A 20,648-nucleotide genomic window follows, 5' to 3' on the forward strand; every position below is an offset into this window, starting at 1 on the left:
TTATTATTAAAAAATTTTATAAATTTTTTAATGATGAAAATATATTTTCTTCTTTACGATATCCTATAAAAAAATTATGATATCTTATGTAAGAAATCATAATATCGATACAGAATGTCATAATTTAAAAAAAAAAAAAATTTTTTGTTATTCAAAATTTTAAACAAAAAAGTGTGATTGCAGTAGTTATATTATCCAATCAGATGTGATGATGTATTTTTTCTATATTGCATGTGGTGTACAAAAATTTTTTTTTAAATCCTAACCATCCGTGGGCATTTTAATAACCCAATTTGCAATATTATATGAAAATAGAAGTAAAAATATGTATCATAATCAGAAAACCTGCTCTGCTTGCGCATTGGAAGTCTACACCAGTTCTGTCAAATTACAAAAATAAATACTGAAAAAAATTCGACAAGCTTCCATGCATAACAGGATATTCACAGTTATCTACTTATCTCCTCTCTCAAGAGGTGCTTTGAGATGCCCAAACTATGCAGATGCTGCGCGATTTTAAACATATTTTTATTCCAGGAAGGCGCACAGGAAAAGAAAAATCTATAAATTCCCGGCCCCTTATCCTCCTCGCAGTCTCTTCTTTTTCCCTCCAGACATGGTTTTGCTCTTAGCACAACTCGTTGCTGCGAGGAAAAGAATAACCAAATAAAACGCTCAAAAGTCGAATTTTTGATCCCTACGCTCCAATAGTCCTCCCCAATTTGATCCTCTGAAGCTCCCAAAACCCCAACTCGGATCGAATCCAGACATCTCTTCTCTCCAATTTTTATAAAAAATGGCCTCATCCCGGCTTCCCATTCCCACGGCCAAGACCACTCCCTTGCTCTCCCATAAAATTCTCCCCTCGGAGAGAAATTTCTGCTGGAGAACTGGGATAGGAACTGGTTTTGCCGGTCGGAAGCCCCGCCCAACGTATGATGATTTCATGGCGAGCACCGCCTCTTGTGGCCGTGCGAGAAGGCAGCGTGTCGGTGTTGTGAGGGCTTCTCTGGGTGGCCTCCTGGGCGGGCTTTTCAAGGGAACCGATACCGGTGAGGCCGCGAGGCAGCGATACTCGGAGACCGTGGCTTTGATCAATAGGTTAGAGCCGGAGATGTCTCGGCTCTCAGATTCGGAGCTGAGGGAGAGGACGTCAGTTTTGAAGGAGCGAGCACAGAATAATGAGTCCCTCGACTCTCTTCTTCCAGTAAGTTTATTCCTATCCACCTCTCCTTCTTCCCCGTTCAATAAAGATTCTTACTGTTTTCATTTGCTATGATGGTATTGTTATATGTCTTTGTTTTTGGCTTTTCTAAATCTAGAGGTTCCTAGAGTTTGTATCTAAATGTGGTCTATATAGAATTCAGAACTGCTGCTTGATGTAGTATACACCCAGGGAAGCTCATGAGAACATGTGAAACATAAATGGTTCTGCATGCAAACTAAGGATGGCTACATCTCTCTACGAAAATTTCATGAAACTGGAGTGAATAAATGCAAATGAATTGGTTGGAACCATAACTATGTCTACTTCTGAAATTACAGCCTTCATACTGAACTACTGCTGCTATTTGCATAATTTATCATTGACATTACCATGTCTTCATAGATAAGAGCAAGAATTACTTTCACTTACCAAAGATGATTCTCTGTTATCAGGAAGCATTCGCTGTCGTGAGAGAAGCTTCAAAGAGAGTTTTAGGCCTTCGTCCTTTTGATGTTCAATTAATAGGTACTGTTTTCATTTTTCATTCTTTTTCTTTGAATATCTATCTGGTTCTCTTTCCTGACTTGTTTCATAAGCATATTTTAAGATGCTCTATGGTTTTTATAAGACTGCATTTTGTGAGCATGTTCAGGGATCAGATACATGACCCAAAATGGAACTTCCCCAATGCATAATCTTTCCTAGTCTGAAAAATGATAGGAGATTGGTCCCACATATCATTTATTCTCAACTCTGTCCTTTCATTCTTTTCATTGGTCAAAGATCATAATGGCCATTTAGCATTCACAGGATTCAGGGCCCTCAACAAAGAGAAATAACCTTCTTCAAATATATATTTCCTCGAGGCACAAATGCATGGATCAGTACTTTTTTCTGGAAATAATTCTATTCCTGAGAATTTTGGAGGTTCCCATCCCTGATCTTATTTTTCTATCACTTTAAAATGCGAACAACGTGAAATTTGTCATTGTATTGATATCCCTTACACCTCACACTTGCTCCTGTTCCTGATCCTAGATTTTAATCTTTGAAAAAGATAGTCTTAGGCTTCTCTCATATGTTCAAAAAGCCTTAAATCGATATGCTTATTCCTTAATCGACGTGAGGATTGATTTTCTTTCACAGTATAGATGAATTCTCTCAGGAGAGAAAAATGGATTATACTATTCAAAAACCTCCTCAATCGTGAAGAAGCCTCCCTATCTATCTTCAATAGTGAAAATCGAGTCTGTTTGCTGATTTTAGCTTCTTGGGTTCCTAAAAGGTGATAGAATCAAATAAAATTAGTTCTTGTCAGGTTATTACAATTGAGTCTAGCACAATCATTATGCTTCTTTTTTTGCACCATGTTTGGTTTGGGGGTTCATTTTCTTTCAATGTTGGAATGCCTATGCTTTCTCCTTTTCTGGTGGAATCTTGATGGGATAGCTTCCTTATGACTTAAGCCGTATGCGGCAACTTGATTTCAATTTTTTAGATACATACATACTTTCCATCTGTCCTTGAACACATGATCAAATATCCTACATTCAAATACTAATGTGCATATGGATAACACTGACCTGGCCATGGATAGAATTCCTTGTTCCATGTATATTCCATCAATTTATTGGACTCTTGTGCCATCATATAAATGGCATATGATGTGCCTTTAACATGTGTGCTCTTATTCTTCGCAAGGAGCTTCTATTTCACAATTTGTACACCTGTGCTGTGTAAATTCATCCATGGATCCATGAGACATACTTCGCTCTAATGGACATATATTGATGATGCTAAGTATCATGCACAGCTCTTGATCATATCTTCAACTACACAATCAAACGACAGATATGGGTAAATCGATGAATGTTATAGTAAATTAAAAATGAGAAATCAGTTTATCCTCTCCATTCAAATTATGCATGACCTATTTACAAAATACCTTTGCAACTTGTAAGGCAACATGCACTTAATTATTTGTTTCATCAATTCTGGTTATAGGCCACTCACAACTGAGAGTGAAAATGAGGCAACCTCCTATTATGTGGTGACATCTTTTGGCGGTCTCTTCATTAGACCAAAGTTTCAAATATTCTCTTCAAGGTTTTAAATCCCGTGGGACAAAGGTGTCTCGGGTTTTTCATGGAATGGGTCATCTCACTGTCCTGTCCCATCTCGACAATCGTCTCAGTCATGCATCCTGGTGGATATCCTCCATCTTCCTCCCTTTGTTCCTTTCTTTCTTTTTTTCTTTCTTCCTTCTTTTCTTTTTTTTCGTCTACCTTTCTTTCTTTCCTTTCTTTTTTATTTCTTTTTCATCTCTCTTCCTTTTTTTTTAATTTTTCTTTTTCTTTCTTTTCTTTTTTTTTTATCTTTTCTTTTTTTTCTTCTTTCCTCTTTTTTCTTCTCTCCCTGCATGAATGGATTTCAAAGTCCCGAGCCCATCCCAGTCTCATTTTCTCACAAGAATGGGACGGGACGGCCAGGATGCCCCCCATCCTGCTGGGACATAAAATCTTGATTCTCTTGCCTTATAAACCCTAAATTATAGTTGAAATAGTCGATGAAGCCTGAGATGCATATTCTTTCTATACTGCCTCCAGGCCACCTATTCCCCACCCCATGTGAGGGGTGCTCCCCCTTCATCTGACACTTGATTAATTAAGGATCCATTGTTTATTTGAGGCAGATCAATCCAACTAATGCCTTCACTTTTATCCTTAAAAGCCAAACCTGCTAATCAATGTGTTTTGGTTTATTCAACTCTCCATTCGTACAGACCCTTGAGTCAAAAATATGTTGCTATTTGTTATCCTGCAGTTGACTGAATGAATTGGTAAACAATCCTTTAACTGCTTTTGGTTAAATACATATTGTTTAATGCTTATACTTTGCATTTTTGACACGTGTAGGTGGGATAGTTCTTCACAAGGGGGAGATAACAGAAATGAGGACCGGAGAAGGAAAAACTCTTGTTGCTGTATTGCCCGCTTATTTGAATGCATTAAGTGGGAAAGGAGTGCATGTTGTTACTGTGAATGATTACCTTGCCCGACGTGATTGTGAATGGGTTGGTCAAGTTCCACGATTTTTAGGACTGCAGGTTGGGCTAATCCAACGTATGTCACATCCTTTGAGTCATGCATGCTTATGCTCCAACTCTCTCATTTCTCCATTTTGGAGAACTTTAACATCTTAATCAAGATGAAGTTTTAGAACTTTACAATGGTCAACAATCAGCTCCCTTCCTGTCCTATTTTTCTTTTCATGTATATTTATGTTGATTATCAGATAGCTTGTGTCTATATGCTTATATTATTGTTATTTGTTTACTCTGGTGAGCATTTAAGCTTCGATACTGAGGAGTTGCATTGTCAGCATCATCCGGAAAATGGAGAGTAATTTGTGATCTAAGTGAAGGGAATGGACTATGAAAACACAGGTAAAAGAATAGTTTTGTAAAGACACCAAGATGGTCTCAGGTGTGCTTGCTTCGGCTTTAACCAATGCGACCAATGCTTGAACCCAATTGGATTTGGATCTTGTAAGACTCCGGCCCAGCCCAGTCCAATGACATTGATGTATCATGTATCTTCTAGACTGGAGACTCTAGCCACCTTGGTTGACCCTTTCTGGAAATGGATCTGGTCATAACTAAATTTTAACTCAAATTAAGTGGGCTTTGGTCTGGTTTCTGAGCAAATTCTTAGTAGATCTTGATTTATGCAACTATAGGTGTGACATACAATTATTTTTAATTGAATTATTTTATTTTTTATTTTTTGCATATAGGACCCTGATTTATCACATTTGTGTGAAATCCTCCACTATGCATGTATACAAAATGACACAAGAAAATCTTTGATAATTCAAATAAAATCCTAGTCTCATTAGCTCCACTTCTGTTATATGGAAGTTGACCCAGGGTGATGGTTTGTGGGAAGCAAAAGACAGTCTCATCTCTACCATTGGTTGTCTTAGTTTTTATTTGAAATATCTGCATATAAACCTTACATTTTCATGAAATTGCATATAGAGGTTCAACATAAAATGGAAATAAGTTAGGCTACATAAGTGAGGGCAGGGGTAGAACTGCATTTTTGAAGCCATAATAATTTTAACCATAGCCCCTAGTCAAATTTTGTATAGCGAGGCAGAGTTAACAGAAAAGGGTGTTTGAAATGATAAGAGGTTTTATTGTGATGTTTTGTAGATATGAAAGTGCTTTCCAAAAATGTGTGCCTATATGGGCTGTCTTATGTGGTTGTTATATATATTGTATTCGTTTAGTACCTAGAGAGATACTACAAAAAATTGTTATCAGTGGATCTGAAAGTTGTTTACTTTTGTTTATTGTTGTTTGTGATGAATAGCCATTTAACCTCAATCCTTTTTTTGGTTGAAACACCAAACCCTTTCTTTTTCTTTTTCTTTTTTTGTGGAAATATCAATCCCTTTCTATGTGTATCTACTTTTTCATATGGAGTGTTCCTTAAGGACCTAGTGAGGTGCTACAAACATTTGTTTTCCATGTAGTCATATGCTCTTTATTTTTGGTTATTATTTTTCGTTATGAATAATTATTTAACATGGATTCCCCATTTTTGTGGAAACATCAATCCCTTTCTATGTGTCTCTTTTTGGCAGAGAACATGTCAAGTGAGCAAAGGAGAGAGAATTACTTATGTGACATAACATATGTCACAAACAGTGAGCTTGGTTTTGATTATCTAAGAGACAACCTTGCTATGGTAACTTTTGTTTTAGCTTCAATTTTCAAATCACTAAACTTTCCCTTATTTCCATTTATATTTTTTGCTTATCCATTTTCTTATACTGGCAATGACTTGTATGTTGAGACTTACCCTGACAAATGTTTGACATTTTTGTATTTGCAGAGCATTGAGGAGCTTGTCTTGAGGGATTTCAATTACTGTGTGATTGATGAAGTTGATTCTATTCTTATTGATGAAGCAAGAACACCTTTGATCATCTCTGGACCTGCTGAGAAGCCAAGTGATCGGTACTACAAGGCAGCAAAGATTGCAACAGCTTTTGAGCGAGATATTCATTACACTGTAGGAAATGGAGCATGATGTGACTCTTGATCTCTAATATAATTTAGTTTCTTTAGTATATTAATCCAATAATTCTTCCAAACTTCCATATTTTATCTCAGTCATTTGAAACATAGTGAAAAATAAGGCTTACCTTGATAACATGTTGATATTTGAATATTGTTGAATAACTGGGTGAAGGTATTTACTAGTATCGTGTATTCTATGGTTTCCATTTCAGGTTGATGAAAAGCAGAAAACTGTTTTACTTACAGAGCAAGGTTATGAGGATGCAGAGGAAATACTGGACATAAAAGATCTATATGACCCCCGTGAACAATGGGCTTCATATGTTCTAAATGCAATCAAAGCAAAGGAACTCTTCCTTAGAGATGTGAACTACATTGTTCGTGGCAAGGAAGTACTCATCGTGGATGAGTTCACTGGTCGAGTTATGCAAGTGAGTAAAAGATTGTTCTTGTGAAGATCTATCTATGATTCGAAAATCCAGAGCTCTTGACTAAACTGACGTCTTCCTTATGTATGATGCATATGCCCAGTTTTAATAGACTATTCTTGTTGTTTAGTGGCATTCTAATGGTTTAGCTTTGTTAGAAAATTCCTAAGGATGGGCCTCTTGCTAGCTAATTTACCGAGTAAGTGATTGAGGGTGACCGATTCCTGTTATGTTCCAATGCAATGCAAAAAAATGGGGATTCTTACCATGGGCTGGATGCCAAGGACTGAAAAAGGGTGACCATGACATTTTAATGTTTTTTATAGTAATGCTAACCATTATGGATGCTATATGACACTCTATCTCCTTTCTTAATTTTCTAATGCTTAATCCAAAATATATATTATTCAAAGTTTCAAACTACAGAAAATGATTAAAGAAACCTGAGTTGGCAATGCATCTGTGACTGTTCAGTAGAAAACAAGCGCTCCAAACTTGTAAGACTATGTCAGATATGCCTTATAATTTACAAGTATCATAATAAGCAATTACTTTGTCAAGCATTATGAGTTCCCTTGTGCTGCCTGTGGCATTCTGAGTGGATGATCCAAGATTTGTAAATACTATGTTGTTAAAATCAGTAGATAATATTGTCTTTATTTGTTTTGGTCTCGAAAACCACCAATGTTCTAAGTTCTAACCTTATCATGGTGCTTGGTGCTTAAGTGATTGAATTGTGATGTTTTCAGAATTTTCCCTTGCTCTTGAATCTTACATTCTAAAGGGGATATTTCTAAACAAAGGCATTCATATATGAGTCCTTATTGTTGTTTTTATAAACCACTCTCTTAGTTGTTACTCCATGTCTTCTGCTATGTCTTTCTTCTACAGATACTTGCCTTAACTGAAAACCCACTTTTCACTGTAATTTGCAGATTTCATAGCTTTTTATAAGTTCTCTAAAATCTTATTTTATGTTTTTTTCTATTTTGACAGGGCAGGCGATGGAGTGATGGTCTTCATCAGGCAGTTGAAGCAAAAGAAGGTTTGCCTATCCAGAATGAAACAGTGACACTTGCATCAATTAGCTACCAGAACTTCTTTCTTCAGGTGAGACTGGTATTCGTGTTTGTGTTCTTGTCTTGTGATGTCACCTGTGGAAGTTCCATGGAACATGTGGGGCCTAATTTGACTGTAGTAGGTACAAAAACTGGAAGGATCTGAACCCAAAACACCCCTATCAGCAGGAGATACAATTAATAGAATTTTATGCATGCTTGATATTTAAGTCAGTTTTGGCATCATTCCAGCTTTATAGAGTCTAACATTTGTTTATGTCAATTAGCAGTTTCCCAAACTTTGTGGTATGACTGGCACTGCAGCAACTGAAAGTACAGAGTTTGAGAGCATATACAAGCTGAAAGTTACTGTTGTTCCAACTAACAAACCAATGATAAGAAAGGTATCCCTTTTTTATTTTCTGAAAAAAAGGAATTCTGTTTATAAGGATGTAACACTTCTGAAATTGATAACTACTTGCTTCTCTGCTGGGTGGATTATGAATTTGGGTTGCAAATATCCAAAGTGGTTCAGTTAGCAGTTTGCTTTATTAAACATGGGCTACGGGGAAAAATGTTCTGCCATGGGTTGGTATACCTGATGCTCTAGTTTCTGACTTTCTTTATTGTGATGCAGCTGTCAAATGAGTAGTTGCCCAGTTTTTTCTGTACCGCTCCTTGTTAGCATTCTGCAAGATTTATATATGATTGCCTGGCTGGAATCTTTAGTTCATACTGCGTTATTTACTGGTTAAAGTGCAACTTCAGTTAGGTGTTCCCCTAATTCTAGGAAAGTTGATGCTTGCAGAATTTCCGGTAAAGGAAAATCCATGAAAAGCCACCTTTACTTTTGAAGGGTGAATAGATGCATATGATTTAGTTTTTTTTTTTTTTTTTTTTAAAAAGAAAAAAAGTTTGACATAAATATATGTTTAAAGTCTATAAAGAACATAATATACTTAATTATTCTGATAATGCATATAAAGATAAAATAAATGACAATAATGTAATAAGGATTGTGGGTTGGAGAAACAACAAGAATGGACAGGTAACCCGATGAACACAACGTTGCTGAGTGAGGAAGAACTGAATTCACTTGGTCAAGATGATTGAAATTTTGACTCTGAACAGCCAACAAAAGCAAAGATGTGCTCAAGCTTTGACTGGTTGATTGGTTAGTGAAAGATGCTAAAATGATATCAAAGAATAGGAATCAGAATCATGATCTTCATGGCTGCCACCGATAACTGTCTGTAGGAATGAAAAAAGGCATTCTAAAGGTGAAGTCTATGGTTTCTTACTTTGAGTTGATTGTTTGAAGTGAAAACAGGTAAATGGAGTTGTTAATGATTTTAGATGAAACTAGGGCATGTGTTGGGAGCACAACAGAACCCGGTTGCTTGAGCAGCTAGGTGGTTCAGTCAGGTTGGGTTTGGGGATTACAGCTTGATAAAATAGCAATGAGTAAGATGTACATATAAAGACGAGAGAGAAAGGTCGTAAATAGGGGATTGAGTTTTCTTCTTATGGATCTGTTGCATGCAAACCAGAAACAAGTTTAGATATTTCTGATGTAAAACTTTAGAAATTTTTATGAACAAGACTTTCTTGCCAAATGTAAAGGGTAAAGACTCATTCCTTCGTCCCAAAGCTTGTGGAGGTCATCCTTATTGCTTTTAAACTTGAGAAACCTGCTTGTATTACAAGCCATGGATGCAATGTTAAAGATTGAACCCTGTTATATCTCAGTCCTGTTAAATCATCTCAGATGTTGTTTTTCAAAACCAAAGCACCTTCTTTCTTTGCAGGATGAGTCAGATGTTGTTTTCAGGGCTGCAACGGGCAAATGGCGTGCTGTTGTGGTAGAGATATCCAGAATGCAGAAGACCGGCCGCCCTGTGCTTGTTGGTACAACTAGTGTTGAGCAAAGTGATGCTTTGTCAGAACAGTTACGTGAAGCTGGAATTGCTCATGAGGTATGGTGTCAGTTCCATTCTCAAAGCAGTCAAATATTACTTTGGCCCTTATTTTTTTTAAATTCGAGCCATCTTCAACCTTCACATTCTATTAGATCTGATCAAGAGATTTCAAATGTGATCATCAACCCTCATAGTTATCTAGATATAAGTTATTAAAAATTATATCATAAACTTAAATCCAAAAGGGAAAAAAATCTTAAAAGGGCTCAAGTCAACAATGCCTTCTTTTTGGGTAAGTAGTGGACAAGAGGCATTCTTTTTTAGATTTTAAGAGATTTAATTCTGCACTAACTCCTGAAGAGTCTAGGAAAGAAACGGAATGTTTCTATAACAAATGTCTTGTTGAGTAGTTGTGGCAGCCTACATTAGCAATCAGTTGCTTTCATTCTTTGCTGAAAAACCAAGATGCCATTACATATAGTCGACCTATGACTCAAAATGCCTCTTAAACAGGTTTATTTATGATGATTGTCTGATGAAAAATGTTTGTACATCCATTATTTCCCAAGTAACTTCTCTTGAATATTAGTCAAAAATTGTGTCAGTTAAGAAGCGTAGATGTTAAGAGTTTGTTTTGGTCTAAAGATAATTTAAGGATTATTAGGAAGCTACTTAAGACTTGAGCTTAAGATTCCCATATTCTCATAGGAAGTCTTGAGGGAGCTGTTTTTATGGTGGTCTGCATAAAAAGGTAATTTGCCATGTATGTAGGATTGCATTCACCTTGATGATGTTTTGGCCAGTAGTGACCTTCTTGTCTGCCCTGTGGGGCCTTTCTTGCAAAAGGGAGTTATCTATAGCTGTTGGAGTTAAATTTGGGATTGTTGTGATGACCTTCTGGGGTTTATCTATTACAATTCCTTTTTAATTTTTTTTTCTTGTTTATAATATTCAAATTAGAAGTTTTTGAACAAGATATCTTCAATCCCTTTCTTCATTCCAACCATATGATTTTCCTTGGGCTGACTAAGTGAGATTTATTTTAGTTAGCATGCCACATTATGTTTCTCTAGAAATTACTTGAATGATGTCAACTGAAATTATCAGAAATAATAACACTGCACATAATACATATTTGTAAGGCCTGATTCAGGAGATAACTTGAAAGTCTCTCAAGAAAAGGGAGCTCAGACATAAATGCAAAGTCTAGCACAAGAATTGAATATCGTTGACTTGTAAATTTAACATGACTTCCTCAACCTTCAGTTAGGTTAAGTTTGTTGATCATGATATGTTTTGACATAGCTTAAGAGCCCCTTCTACATCATTTTGTTATAAAGATGCTGCCATCATTTTTTCTTGAGTGATGGATCATTAAATAATTTATTTATGCTTCCTGCTTTCTTATGCCACTTTGAGCAACATAGACTATCATTTCCTTATGCAACATTGTTTCTGTTCTTGCTCTTCTTCTCTCACCCAATTCCAATCAAGGATATAATCATTTTGTTGTTTACTACAAGTTGCAAACGTATGCTTTCCTATCATTATTTCCTTCCTAGTAGTTCTCTTGGTTCTACTAGAATTACTATTATCATGAATTCATCATCTAACATGACTTGAGTTCTGGAGAAATGCCGTCATATTGTCAAGGTTTGAGGCACTCTGAGAAGTCTTAATTGAACTACTTATCAGAGGTTTATTAGCTTCTTCAAGTTGCTTATTGGATGGAACACAAATTAAGTGTGCTCAGTCTCGCATATGGCAAGATACCTTAAAGAAACTTCTTAAGCATCAATGGATGGTGAAAATGTCAAATATTCCTCAGCTTAATAGCAGCCCTTCCATCCATAGGACTTTCTTCCTTCTTCAAAGGAATGCCCAAGTTTAATGATGTGTTCTTAGTTCATTTTTATCAAGTAGAATCTCATGCTCATTTTTGGAAATTAAAATTTTCATCTGATAGTCTTGTCTTTATCAAGGTCCTCAATGCAAAACCAGAGAATGTGGAGAGGGAAGCAGAAATTGTGGCACAGAGTGGACGTCTTGGGGCAGTGACAATTGCCACTAACATGGCAGGACGTGGAACAGATATCATCCTTGGAGGTAATGCTGAATTTATGGCAAGATTGAAGCTACGTGAGATGCTCATGCCAAGGTTCTCTCTCTCTCTCTCTCTCTCTCTCTCTCTCTAAACAGTAATCTAGTCTAACCCAAAAAAGCCTCTTCTTTCAGCATGGTCACCTCTAGATTGTATGCCTTTTGAATGTCAGCATGTCTGTTCTAGCAGTCTAGTCTGTTTAGGACAGTCCAGCCTTGCTGCTTTATCATTAAAATAAAATTTCCCCATGTTTTAGTTTTCATAGCTGAATATATATCTTCTAAGAGTTGCTTCTTCTTCCTGATAGACATCTTGAATTTTATCCACGGTGAAAAAAGACAACATACTGTGTTGATGTCATGATTCTTGGTTCATAAGCCTAGTAAACCTGGTTTTGATTGTTCTGGGTCTGACTAAAGCATATTTTTTCTATTGTTCATTACTACGGCCAGATATTATACCAGTTCAGGGCTTGTGTTTGGTGTTGACTTTCACTTTTCTCAGCAAATTCACCTTATGTGTTTAGTGTCAGTTATTAGGTTCTGTAAAATAATAGTAAAATTTCACCTTGTTGGTTCAAGCTTCCAGCAACCAAAATGGTGAATTTACATATTTATCAAATATAATTGTTATGCATGCTGACATTATTGTTACTACGGCTGTTTCTAAGATGATATAAATGCTACAGAGTTGTCAAGCCAATAGAAGGGGTGTTTGTTTCTGTCAAAAAACTTCCACCACCGAAGTCTTGGAAGGTACATATATGCATTGGGTCATAGTATTGTACTCGACAAAGTAGGACTTTGAGCACTATTTGTGCCTTCAGGTGAATGAAAGCTTATTCCCATGTGAGCTTTCTAAAGGTACGGTATCCCTGGCTAAAGATGCAGTGGAATCAGCTGTCAAAACATGGGGACAAAGATCATTGACCGAACTTGAAGCCGAAGAGCGACTCTCTTATGCCTGCGAGAAGGTGAAATTCATATCTACAATGACAAACCTCTCATGTATGCTGAGTTATTGATAAGAAAAGTCAGCCTGAAGAATGGAAGTAAAATGAACGTCAATTTTTTATTTTCTAAATCTGTATCATGATCATAAGCTGTTCTGGAATTATAAGAATGGAAAAGAATATCAGCAACACATTCTTTGAATCCTAGTGCTGCATGCTTCTGGGTCACCAACCAATGAATAGTTGGTAGTCCACAATCTTTCTCAGATTTAGAAATGCCTTAAATGTATTCTATCTATGATGTGTATAGGTCCAGGAACTTTTTATCTATGTAATTGATCATTCAAAGCTAATCTTTCAAGGAAGTGGGCTTAAATTATCTATCATAATCACATATCAATCAAAGCTAAGGTGGTTTGACATCTTTCAATGCCCGGTGTTGGTTTATCCCACTTAAGGCAGAATTTTAGGTACTTGAATGCTTCTTTCTGCGGTGCAACTTCCATTTTGATCAAAAAGTGTTTGATGATTGCTATAGTTTGTTCTTCTAATAGTTTATCTTGATTATGTTATTTTAAATATTTTTTAAATTTCATTATTCCATCCATTTGAGGAGCTAAGACTGCATTCATGGCAATTTTTTAAGGTAACATGTTCTTCTTGTCAGCTCTCTGTATAAATTATAATTCTGCAGTTATGTTCAGTTCATTTCCTGCTGTTGCTGGGAAGTTTTCTTTTCAGAATTACTGCATCTTTACTGTTAAAGATACAAATTATGTTGTATTGCTTAAAAGCTTGGATTGTGTGCTTGCATACATTTTAGGGGCCTACACAAGATGAAGTTATTGCGAAGCTGAGGGATGCATGTATGACGATTGTTGAAGAGTATAAGGTTTATACCCAAGAGGAAAGAAAGAAGGTTGTGTATATCTATCAATCACAATTATGAATGTATGTACATATATACTGTAATAGCATCAGCTATAACAGGTATTGGCTCCAACATTTGTGTAGGTTGTGTCAGCAGGTGGACTTCATGTGGTGGGAACAGAACGCCATGAGTCACGTAGAATTGACAATCAGGTAATAGCTGAATTATGGAGATGTATTTTGAAAGTGAAACATCATGATATTACCATTTCTTTTGTTGTTGTCTGTTGCTATATGTTGTGCTTATATTTCTTTTCTTTTGAAACATATCTTGGCATCTGCAAATATACATGTAATACTTTGTCATGCAAAAGAGCATCGGGATGGTTATGAGTGTGCATCTTTTTCTTCCTGCATGTCATGATTTCTATAAGAACATTATCATATGACAGTTCTAGCTGTACATCTCCATTGCATTTATATGCTCCCCTCTCCGTGGGTTCAACTGAAGCTTTATTTTCTAGTCTTAGGACCTATAGTGAGGGACTTCAAATTGAAAGATGCAATAAATTTATTGCTTGTGTGTGTGGATAACCACAGCAATCTAAACATTGCATATGTATATATATATAGTGAGTCACAAGTTGAACATCCCCATCATGCATATTCAATGCCAGCTTACTCATAGCACCCAAGATTCCTTGTGCATGCACTGCCCTATGATTCCGATATGGGAGTTGATATGATATAGTTTGCTTGTCTTTTCCCAGCAAGGTTTATTAATCTAACTTGTGTTGTTGCATGTACAAAGCTTCGTGGCCGAAGTGGAAGGCAAGGTGATCCAGGAGGCTCTCGGTTCTTTCTTAGTCTTGAAGATAACATCTTTAGAATCTTTGGTGGAGACAGGATACAGGTCATACCTAACTTCTTGGACATTTATCTATGTAAACCACATGTACTGGAAGATAACTGCCACAGCTAATGTAAAATAATGTTACAAGTAGAACCTTCAGATGTAAAATTATTTTGCAGGGAATTGGTACTTTATCCACTAATCACAATTATTCACTGACTTCTCAATCAAGAATGTCTTGTTAATGTTCAATCTGGTCTTTAGATAGTATTGTTAGTTCTAGAAACCACTAGTACAAGAGATTTTGTAGTCCAGTAGTCTCAGGTTCCTTGCCACAGTGGTTGGTTGGATGACTTGTACACTATCATTTTAACATTTGCATAGACATTTTGGAAAATGGGAAAAAAAGTCTTATACTGATGAAACTACATTTGACCGAATCTTACTTTCAGCAGTAGTGGGTTTCCTTTCCCTAAAGGTCTATTTTGGACAAATTATTGTATTCTTGTGACACCATTGATGGTGAGACATCATTTCTTGGGTTCATTCTTGGACATCCAAGCATTCTTTCTAAGCAGAAATGCATAAAGTCAAGTCTCGAAATATTTCAAATTGCAGACTTCCTTTTATCATGTATATTTTTGCCAACTGCTTGTTCTATTTTATTCTGTAACTACTCCATCTAAATTATCATCCTTAGTGTTCTGGGAACCTATTATTTGCAGCTGCACTTCACCACCTCTGCATTGTAACGGGGTAAATACATGTACCTCTCTCTTCATGCTATTAATTCATATTCTCTGATCATTCGGAGAGTAGGCCATATCGTTCTCTGTAGTATTTGGTGCTCCAAACCATTTTTGTACAACAAAATAACATAGATAGCTGCAGAAGAAAAGCACATGATCATTAAGGGTGCGTTTAGTTATACTTTTTGATTTTTGATTTTTAAAAAGTATTTTTTATTTTTTTTTGATTTTTGCTATTAAGTAAAAGCAAAAAAGTAAAAAGTATGTTTGGTAACTATGTTGCTATAAAGCAAAAGACAACATTTAGAGACAGCAGGTGAAGAGCTCAACAAGGGAGAAGGGTTCAGAAAGGGAGGGAGAAGGGGGTGGGAAAGTGAAGAGCTCGATGAGGGAGAAGGGTTCGGGCTCTTTACTTTTTGGTTTGGCGTTTTAAATGTGCGGAAGAAAAAAAGCAAAAAAGCAAGTTTTTGAAAGCAAAATATTTTTGCTTTGCATATAAAGCAATTATTTTGATTTTTTTGATTTTTGCCTTTTGCTTTTCATGGTGTTACCAAACATTGCTTTTTGATTTTTGCTTTTTAAAAATCAAAAAGCAAAAAAAAAATATTTTTTTAATGGCTAACCAAACGCACCCTAAAGTTTTACTTGAGGAAATCTAAGGCACAGAGATATTCCTAAGCATATTTGGCAATCTGCTTTTGAATAATTTCCCCCCTGACAAATATGTATTTCTTCACATTATGCATGTTTCCACCTGTTCAAATATCTCTTTTGTGATGCAGTAATTTTGCATAGTTCCTGTTTTCTTGGATAGTAGGGCCCATGAACTTTTCTTGTTAGAACTGTGCAGTTCTCATGGTCACAGTGTGCAATGATACTTGTGCTAAAGATCTTGCTTTCACCGTCAGTTGTTTTTCATCAAAATTTACGGGTCCTACACTAACTTTATTGTTGTCAAGTTTGAACTTGAGACATCTAGATGCTGGATTAGATGGTCTCGAGCAACTGTTGTCAAGAATGTGCTAAGTATCCTCATTTATAGCGTAGCTATTTCAATTCTTGACCTTCTAAACCATTCTCAAGCTCTCTCTCTTTTTCTTTATACCATATATTTCATGTTTATCAACAATGACAAGTTAAGTAGGATGCTTTTTGATTCATTATTAAGTACGTCCTTTTATAATGACTAAATATGATACTCACGGAAGCATTACTAATCATGCAAAATGTAGGGTTTGATGCGAGCTTTTAGAGTTGAAGACCTGCCAATTGAATCAAAAATGCTGACAAAGGCACTGGATGAGGCTCAAAGGAAGGTTGAAAATTACTTTTTTGATATAAGGAAGCAGTTGTTTGAGTATGATGAAGTACTAAATAGCCAAAGAGATCGTGTGTATGCTGAGAGGAGGAGAGCACTTGAATCTGATAATCTACAATCTCTCATCATAGAATATGCTGAACTTACAATGGATGACATCCTAGAGGTAAAACAGATTGGAGCCAAGAAGGCAGAAATAGTGTAGGCTTTACCATGTTGGATTTATGGTTGAACATTACAGTATGGCATAGTAGTTATTTCATAGAATACATATTGGATGATACCTGTTACCTTAGTTGTTCTCATTGTCTTTTTGCTTGTGGCTAGGCGAACATTGGTCCAGACACTACCAAGGAAACCTGGGATCTCGACAAGCTGATTGCAAAACTCCAACAGTAAGATGACTCTCGTGTCCTTGAAAATTGTACATTACAAAGAACAATTTAAGCTATAATTGATTGAACGATAAGCCTTCAATGCCAAATAATCTGATGTAGCATCATCATTGCTTTTACAAGGATCTCTTCCCACTTATATTTTATTCTAATGATGCCAATTGGCAGATATTGCTATCTGTTAAATGATTTGACACCAGAGTTGCTGGAAAGTAAATGCTCAAGCTACGAGGAACTGCAAGAATATCTTCGTTACCGAGGGCGTGAAGCATACTCTCATAAAACGGTGTGCCTTTCAGTTCCATATCAGATTTTCTACCTTGAAAAGTTACACTTGTGAATTGTGATATATAAACCATTCGAAATAGTGGATTTGTTAATGAATTATTGGGCATTTTTCCTTGAGTTCAACAAAATTAGATCGATAAAAAATTTGTGTTTCCAACACAGAAGGGCTGATATATTGTTACCTCAACAATTATTCTTGTTGAACCATCTTAGTGCTGTGTACAAATGCTTTGCCCCCTTCTCTCCACATTTCTTGTGCAGGCTAGAATACAATTTCACGACATTATAGATTTCATCAGGGGTCTGAATTATTTTCCTTTATTATTTTTATTTTGCAGGAGATGGTGGAGAAACAAGCTCCAGGGCTGATGAAAGAGGCTGAAAGGTTCCTAGTTTTAAGCAACATTGATAGGCTATGGAAAGAACATCTGCAAGCCCTGAAATTTGTCCAGCAGGCTGTAGGCTTACGGGGATATGCACAGCGAGATCCCCTCATAGAGTACAAACTAGAAGGATATAATCTCTTCTTAGAGATGATGGCGCAACTCCGAAGAAATGTTATTTATTCTGTATATCAGGTTTGTCTTTCCCATTTAAGAAGTGCTTTATATACTATACCTACGGATATACATACCAAACAGATATGATGCACATGTAGATTATATATATGGGTTGTGGTTATAATCCACACGAGGTGTATGGAGGGTACTTTACATCCGCCACAAAATTTGATGATCCAAGTTATAAATCCAATTTCTGAACCGTTAGATGTCAACAAATAAGTTAAAATGCCTATATACAAAAATCATAAATTTCTAAAACAGCTTGATTATGCATCAAATTCTTTGAAATATATAATTTTAATGAAATAATATAGTATGTTGATTTTGGAAATGATGCACATGCTAGGATCTCCAAAATACATAATTTTTTATGCATTGATCTTGTAAGTGTTTTAGATCACATCCACCAGTTTAGATTGTAGGTTTGCAACTTGGATCATTGAATTTTATGACGGCCTTTCTTTACACCTCATGTGAATAATAATATATGTCCAGATGCACAAATCATTTCCGAATTTCAGTTGCTTTAGATCATTGACTTATCATTTTCCCAATCTTTCTATGGGATGCTGGTGAGATTGTGTTCTAGATTTCTAGCAACATGCATGACATGAATGCAATTCCCATCACCAGACATTGTCACCTAGCATTGTCATCAGACTCTTTCCAAATCAAGGAAATGTCAGAGGGTTTCCCCATGTCTGTATGAGCTTATATTGAAATCAACAGTATAGCTCTGAGCTCTTCCAACCTACCAGCTAGCCTTCTAGATGATAGCCCGTCATTTTGCCTAGAGTTGCCTAGGCAAAACAATCAGCACCAATTTTTAAGAACCTGATGTCTTCAACATTAGCCGCTGTGAGAACTTGCTCAATTTTTTGATCGAGTCTACTGTTTCAAGTTATGCTTTTTTGCGAACCTTATCTTGTCGGGAAAGGGGCTGGAACAATGAATGAGTTCTGATGGGCCGCTACTTTGGACAGGATTTCTTCCTCACTATCGATGTTTGTCATGCTATTTGTTGCAGTTTCAACCGGTCATGGTGAAGAATCAACAGAAGGGGGACAATTCACCGAAGAAAGGGTCAAGAGGAAAGGAAGCTGATACCAACACCAACCCCATCAGTGCAGCACAGGCAGCATGACAGCCTCTTCGTTTCATGAAACATGAAATACACCTCAGTATTCAGTTAGAGGAAGCATCTATGCTTCAAAAGATCGGTGCACTCATGTGCCAAAAGAATCACATAAATCTAGAAGATGTGATTCTGATGTATTACATCATGTCATCATCAGTGCCTGTTAATATCACAGTAGTATCTGGAAAATGAGCTAACAAACAAGGAAAATTCTGTTTCTTTCTACATGTGCAATGGATCATGCTTCTGTTCAATGATAAGTTAAACAGTATTCGGAGGGGGACAATTGTGAAATGTCTGCAGAAAAGGTGAGATTTTAACTGTACAGAAGGAGAAACGACTGAGAGGGAAGGGAAAAAAAAAATTTAAAAAGATTAAAGAAAAAGAAAAATCTCTGTGCATGGTTCAAGCTATTTGAATCTTGGTGTTAGTGGGGGTTAAAAAAAGAGAAGATTTTAGTCCATGCTCCTCTAATCTACCAACCCAGGACAACACTCCAGCCCCATAGGGGCCCCTCATGTCCTCGAGGTGCCCATACTGGGTGGTGGCGTAAAGGCGTCTAATGTTTGAGTCCTTGGAGCATAGCTTGTAGAAAAGAAATGATGGTGAAGAACAGTTGAAAGAGAGAGAGACCCAAGAAACCCTGGCAGGTAATTCTAATGTGGTCAGATCGAGAGGACAAATCTCGGCATGTCTGATGCTGGTGTTGGGAGGCCCTGCAAGTGACCCTTTATCACAGTGGTCCAACCACCACCTTGGATTTGGAAAGCTAAGGCGTGAACCCATCTTGTACGAACGGAACGGCTTTACCGACCGAAGCAATGGGGCTGGTCCACTTGGAGAAAAAAGGGTTCAAAGACAGACCTCATGGCTCATGCTGCAAAGACACTCACAAAAGAAGGCTATGTTTGGTTCAAACAAAAAAAACACTGGAGATGCATACTAGGAAATCTAGGCACTAGAATGAGTATTGGAATGGAATGGAATCTCAATTCCTATGAAATCACAATGCCTTCATTTGGAGAAATGGTGATTCCTTTCATTCATGGAAGCAATGGTCATTCCTATGAAAAAAAAAAAAAAGGGAATGAATGATATTTTTTGTAATGAAATAATTAATAATATTTATAGTATAAAATAGTAACAAATAATTAACCAATATTTTTCAATTGCCTTTGGGCTTTCCCAGATAGTTTTTTTAAGTAATAAATATCAATATCATGATGCAGTATATTTCTTAGGGAGATGAGTGATGTGTCAAGATTAATTAAAAATCTTGCTTGGGGAGCGTTCGACCGCACTTGGACTACTTGTTAAGCATAACCATCTCTCTTTCTTTGAGTTCAAGAGGAGTTCATCCAAATCTTTTCTATTACATGGTGACTGACTCCAATTCTATCCGGAATCCAACCTGGCCTCTTTGCCCAAGCAGCAATGGATGATAACGATCCTAAAAATATCATCATCTCATTTCTTTATATTTATTTCTTTAAAAAATTGAGGAAACAACAACCAAACTCTATATTCTCTGTACTTAAGTGGCTCATCGGTTAGCATCGGAAAGATGGAGATTGTCATCCTTCTGACCTTGCGAGGCTTCTACAGGCTGATGTTTATTGGCTTGGTTCTTTTAGGCTGCAAGCTTTGTAAAAATATACTTTGTCGTACATGTTTGGTTTTTTTAGCTTTGGCCTTCTACGTAACACACCAAAAAGAAAGG

General features: G+C 36.5%; 1 protein-coding gene across 1 annotated transcript; it reads left to right on the forward strand.

Annotated features, from left to right (window-relative positions):
• The first annotated feature begins 655 nt into the window (after positions 1–655).
• On the forward strand, positions 656–19,182 carry LOC105040105 (protein translocase subunit SECA1, chloroplastic). The gene is made up of 20 exons (XM_010916483.4): positions 656–1,207; positions 1,660–1,732; positions 4,123–4,329; positions 5,858–5,961; positions 6,109–6,288; positions 6,509–6,727; positions 7,721–7,834; positions 8,073–8,186; positions 9,591–9,758; positions 11,684–11,859; positions 12,491–12,557; positions 12,629–12,775; positions 13,578–13,673; positions 13,769–13,837; positions 14,436–14,537; positions 16,459–16,710; positions 16,872–16,939; positions 17,108–17,225; positions 17,566–17,805; positions 18,818–19,182. The coding sequence occupies exons 1-20, from the start codon at positions 797–799 to the stop codon at positions 18,932–18,934; spliced, it is 3,042 nt and encodes a 1,013-aa protein (XP_010914785.1). The 5' UTR covers positions 656–796; the 3' UTR covers positions 18,935–19,182.
• Positions 19,183–20,648: the final 1,466 nt, after the last annotated feature.

This window comes from Elaeis guineensis, chromosome 1 (genome assembly GCF_000442705.2).
Source record: "Elaeis guineensis isolate ETL-2024a chromosome 1, EG11, whole genome shotgun sequence".
Classification (NCBI taxonomy): Eukaryota; Viridiplantae; Streptophyta; class Magnoliopsida; order Arecales; family Arecaceae; genus Elaeis; species Elaeis guineensis.

Bases quoted from the DNA above. Each gene is read 5' to 3' on its own strand.
- LOC105040105 (XM_010916483.4), top strand. From the start codon at position 797: ATGGCCTCATCCCGGCTTCCCATTCCCACGGCCAAGACCACTCCCTTG. The intron at 1,733-4,122 runs GTACTGTTTTCA...TGACACGTGTAG, and splicing joins TTTTGATGTTCAATTAATAG to GTGGGATAGTTCTTCACAAG. The intron at 4,330-5,857 runs GTATGTCACATC...TCTTTTTGGCAG, and splicing joins GCAGGTTGGGCTAATCCAAC to AGAACATGTCAAGTGAGCAA.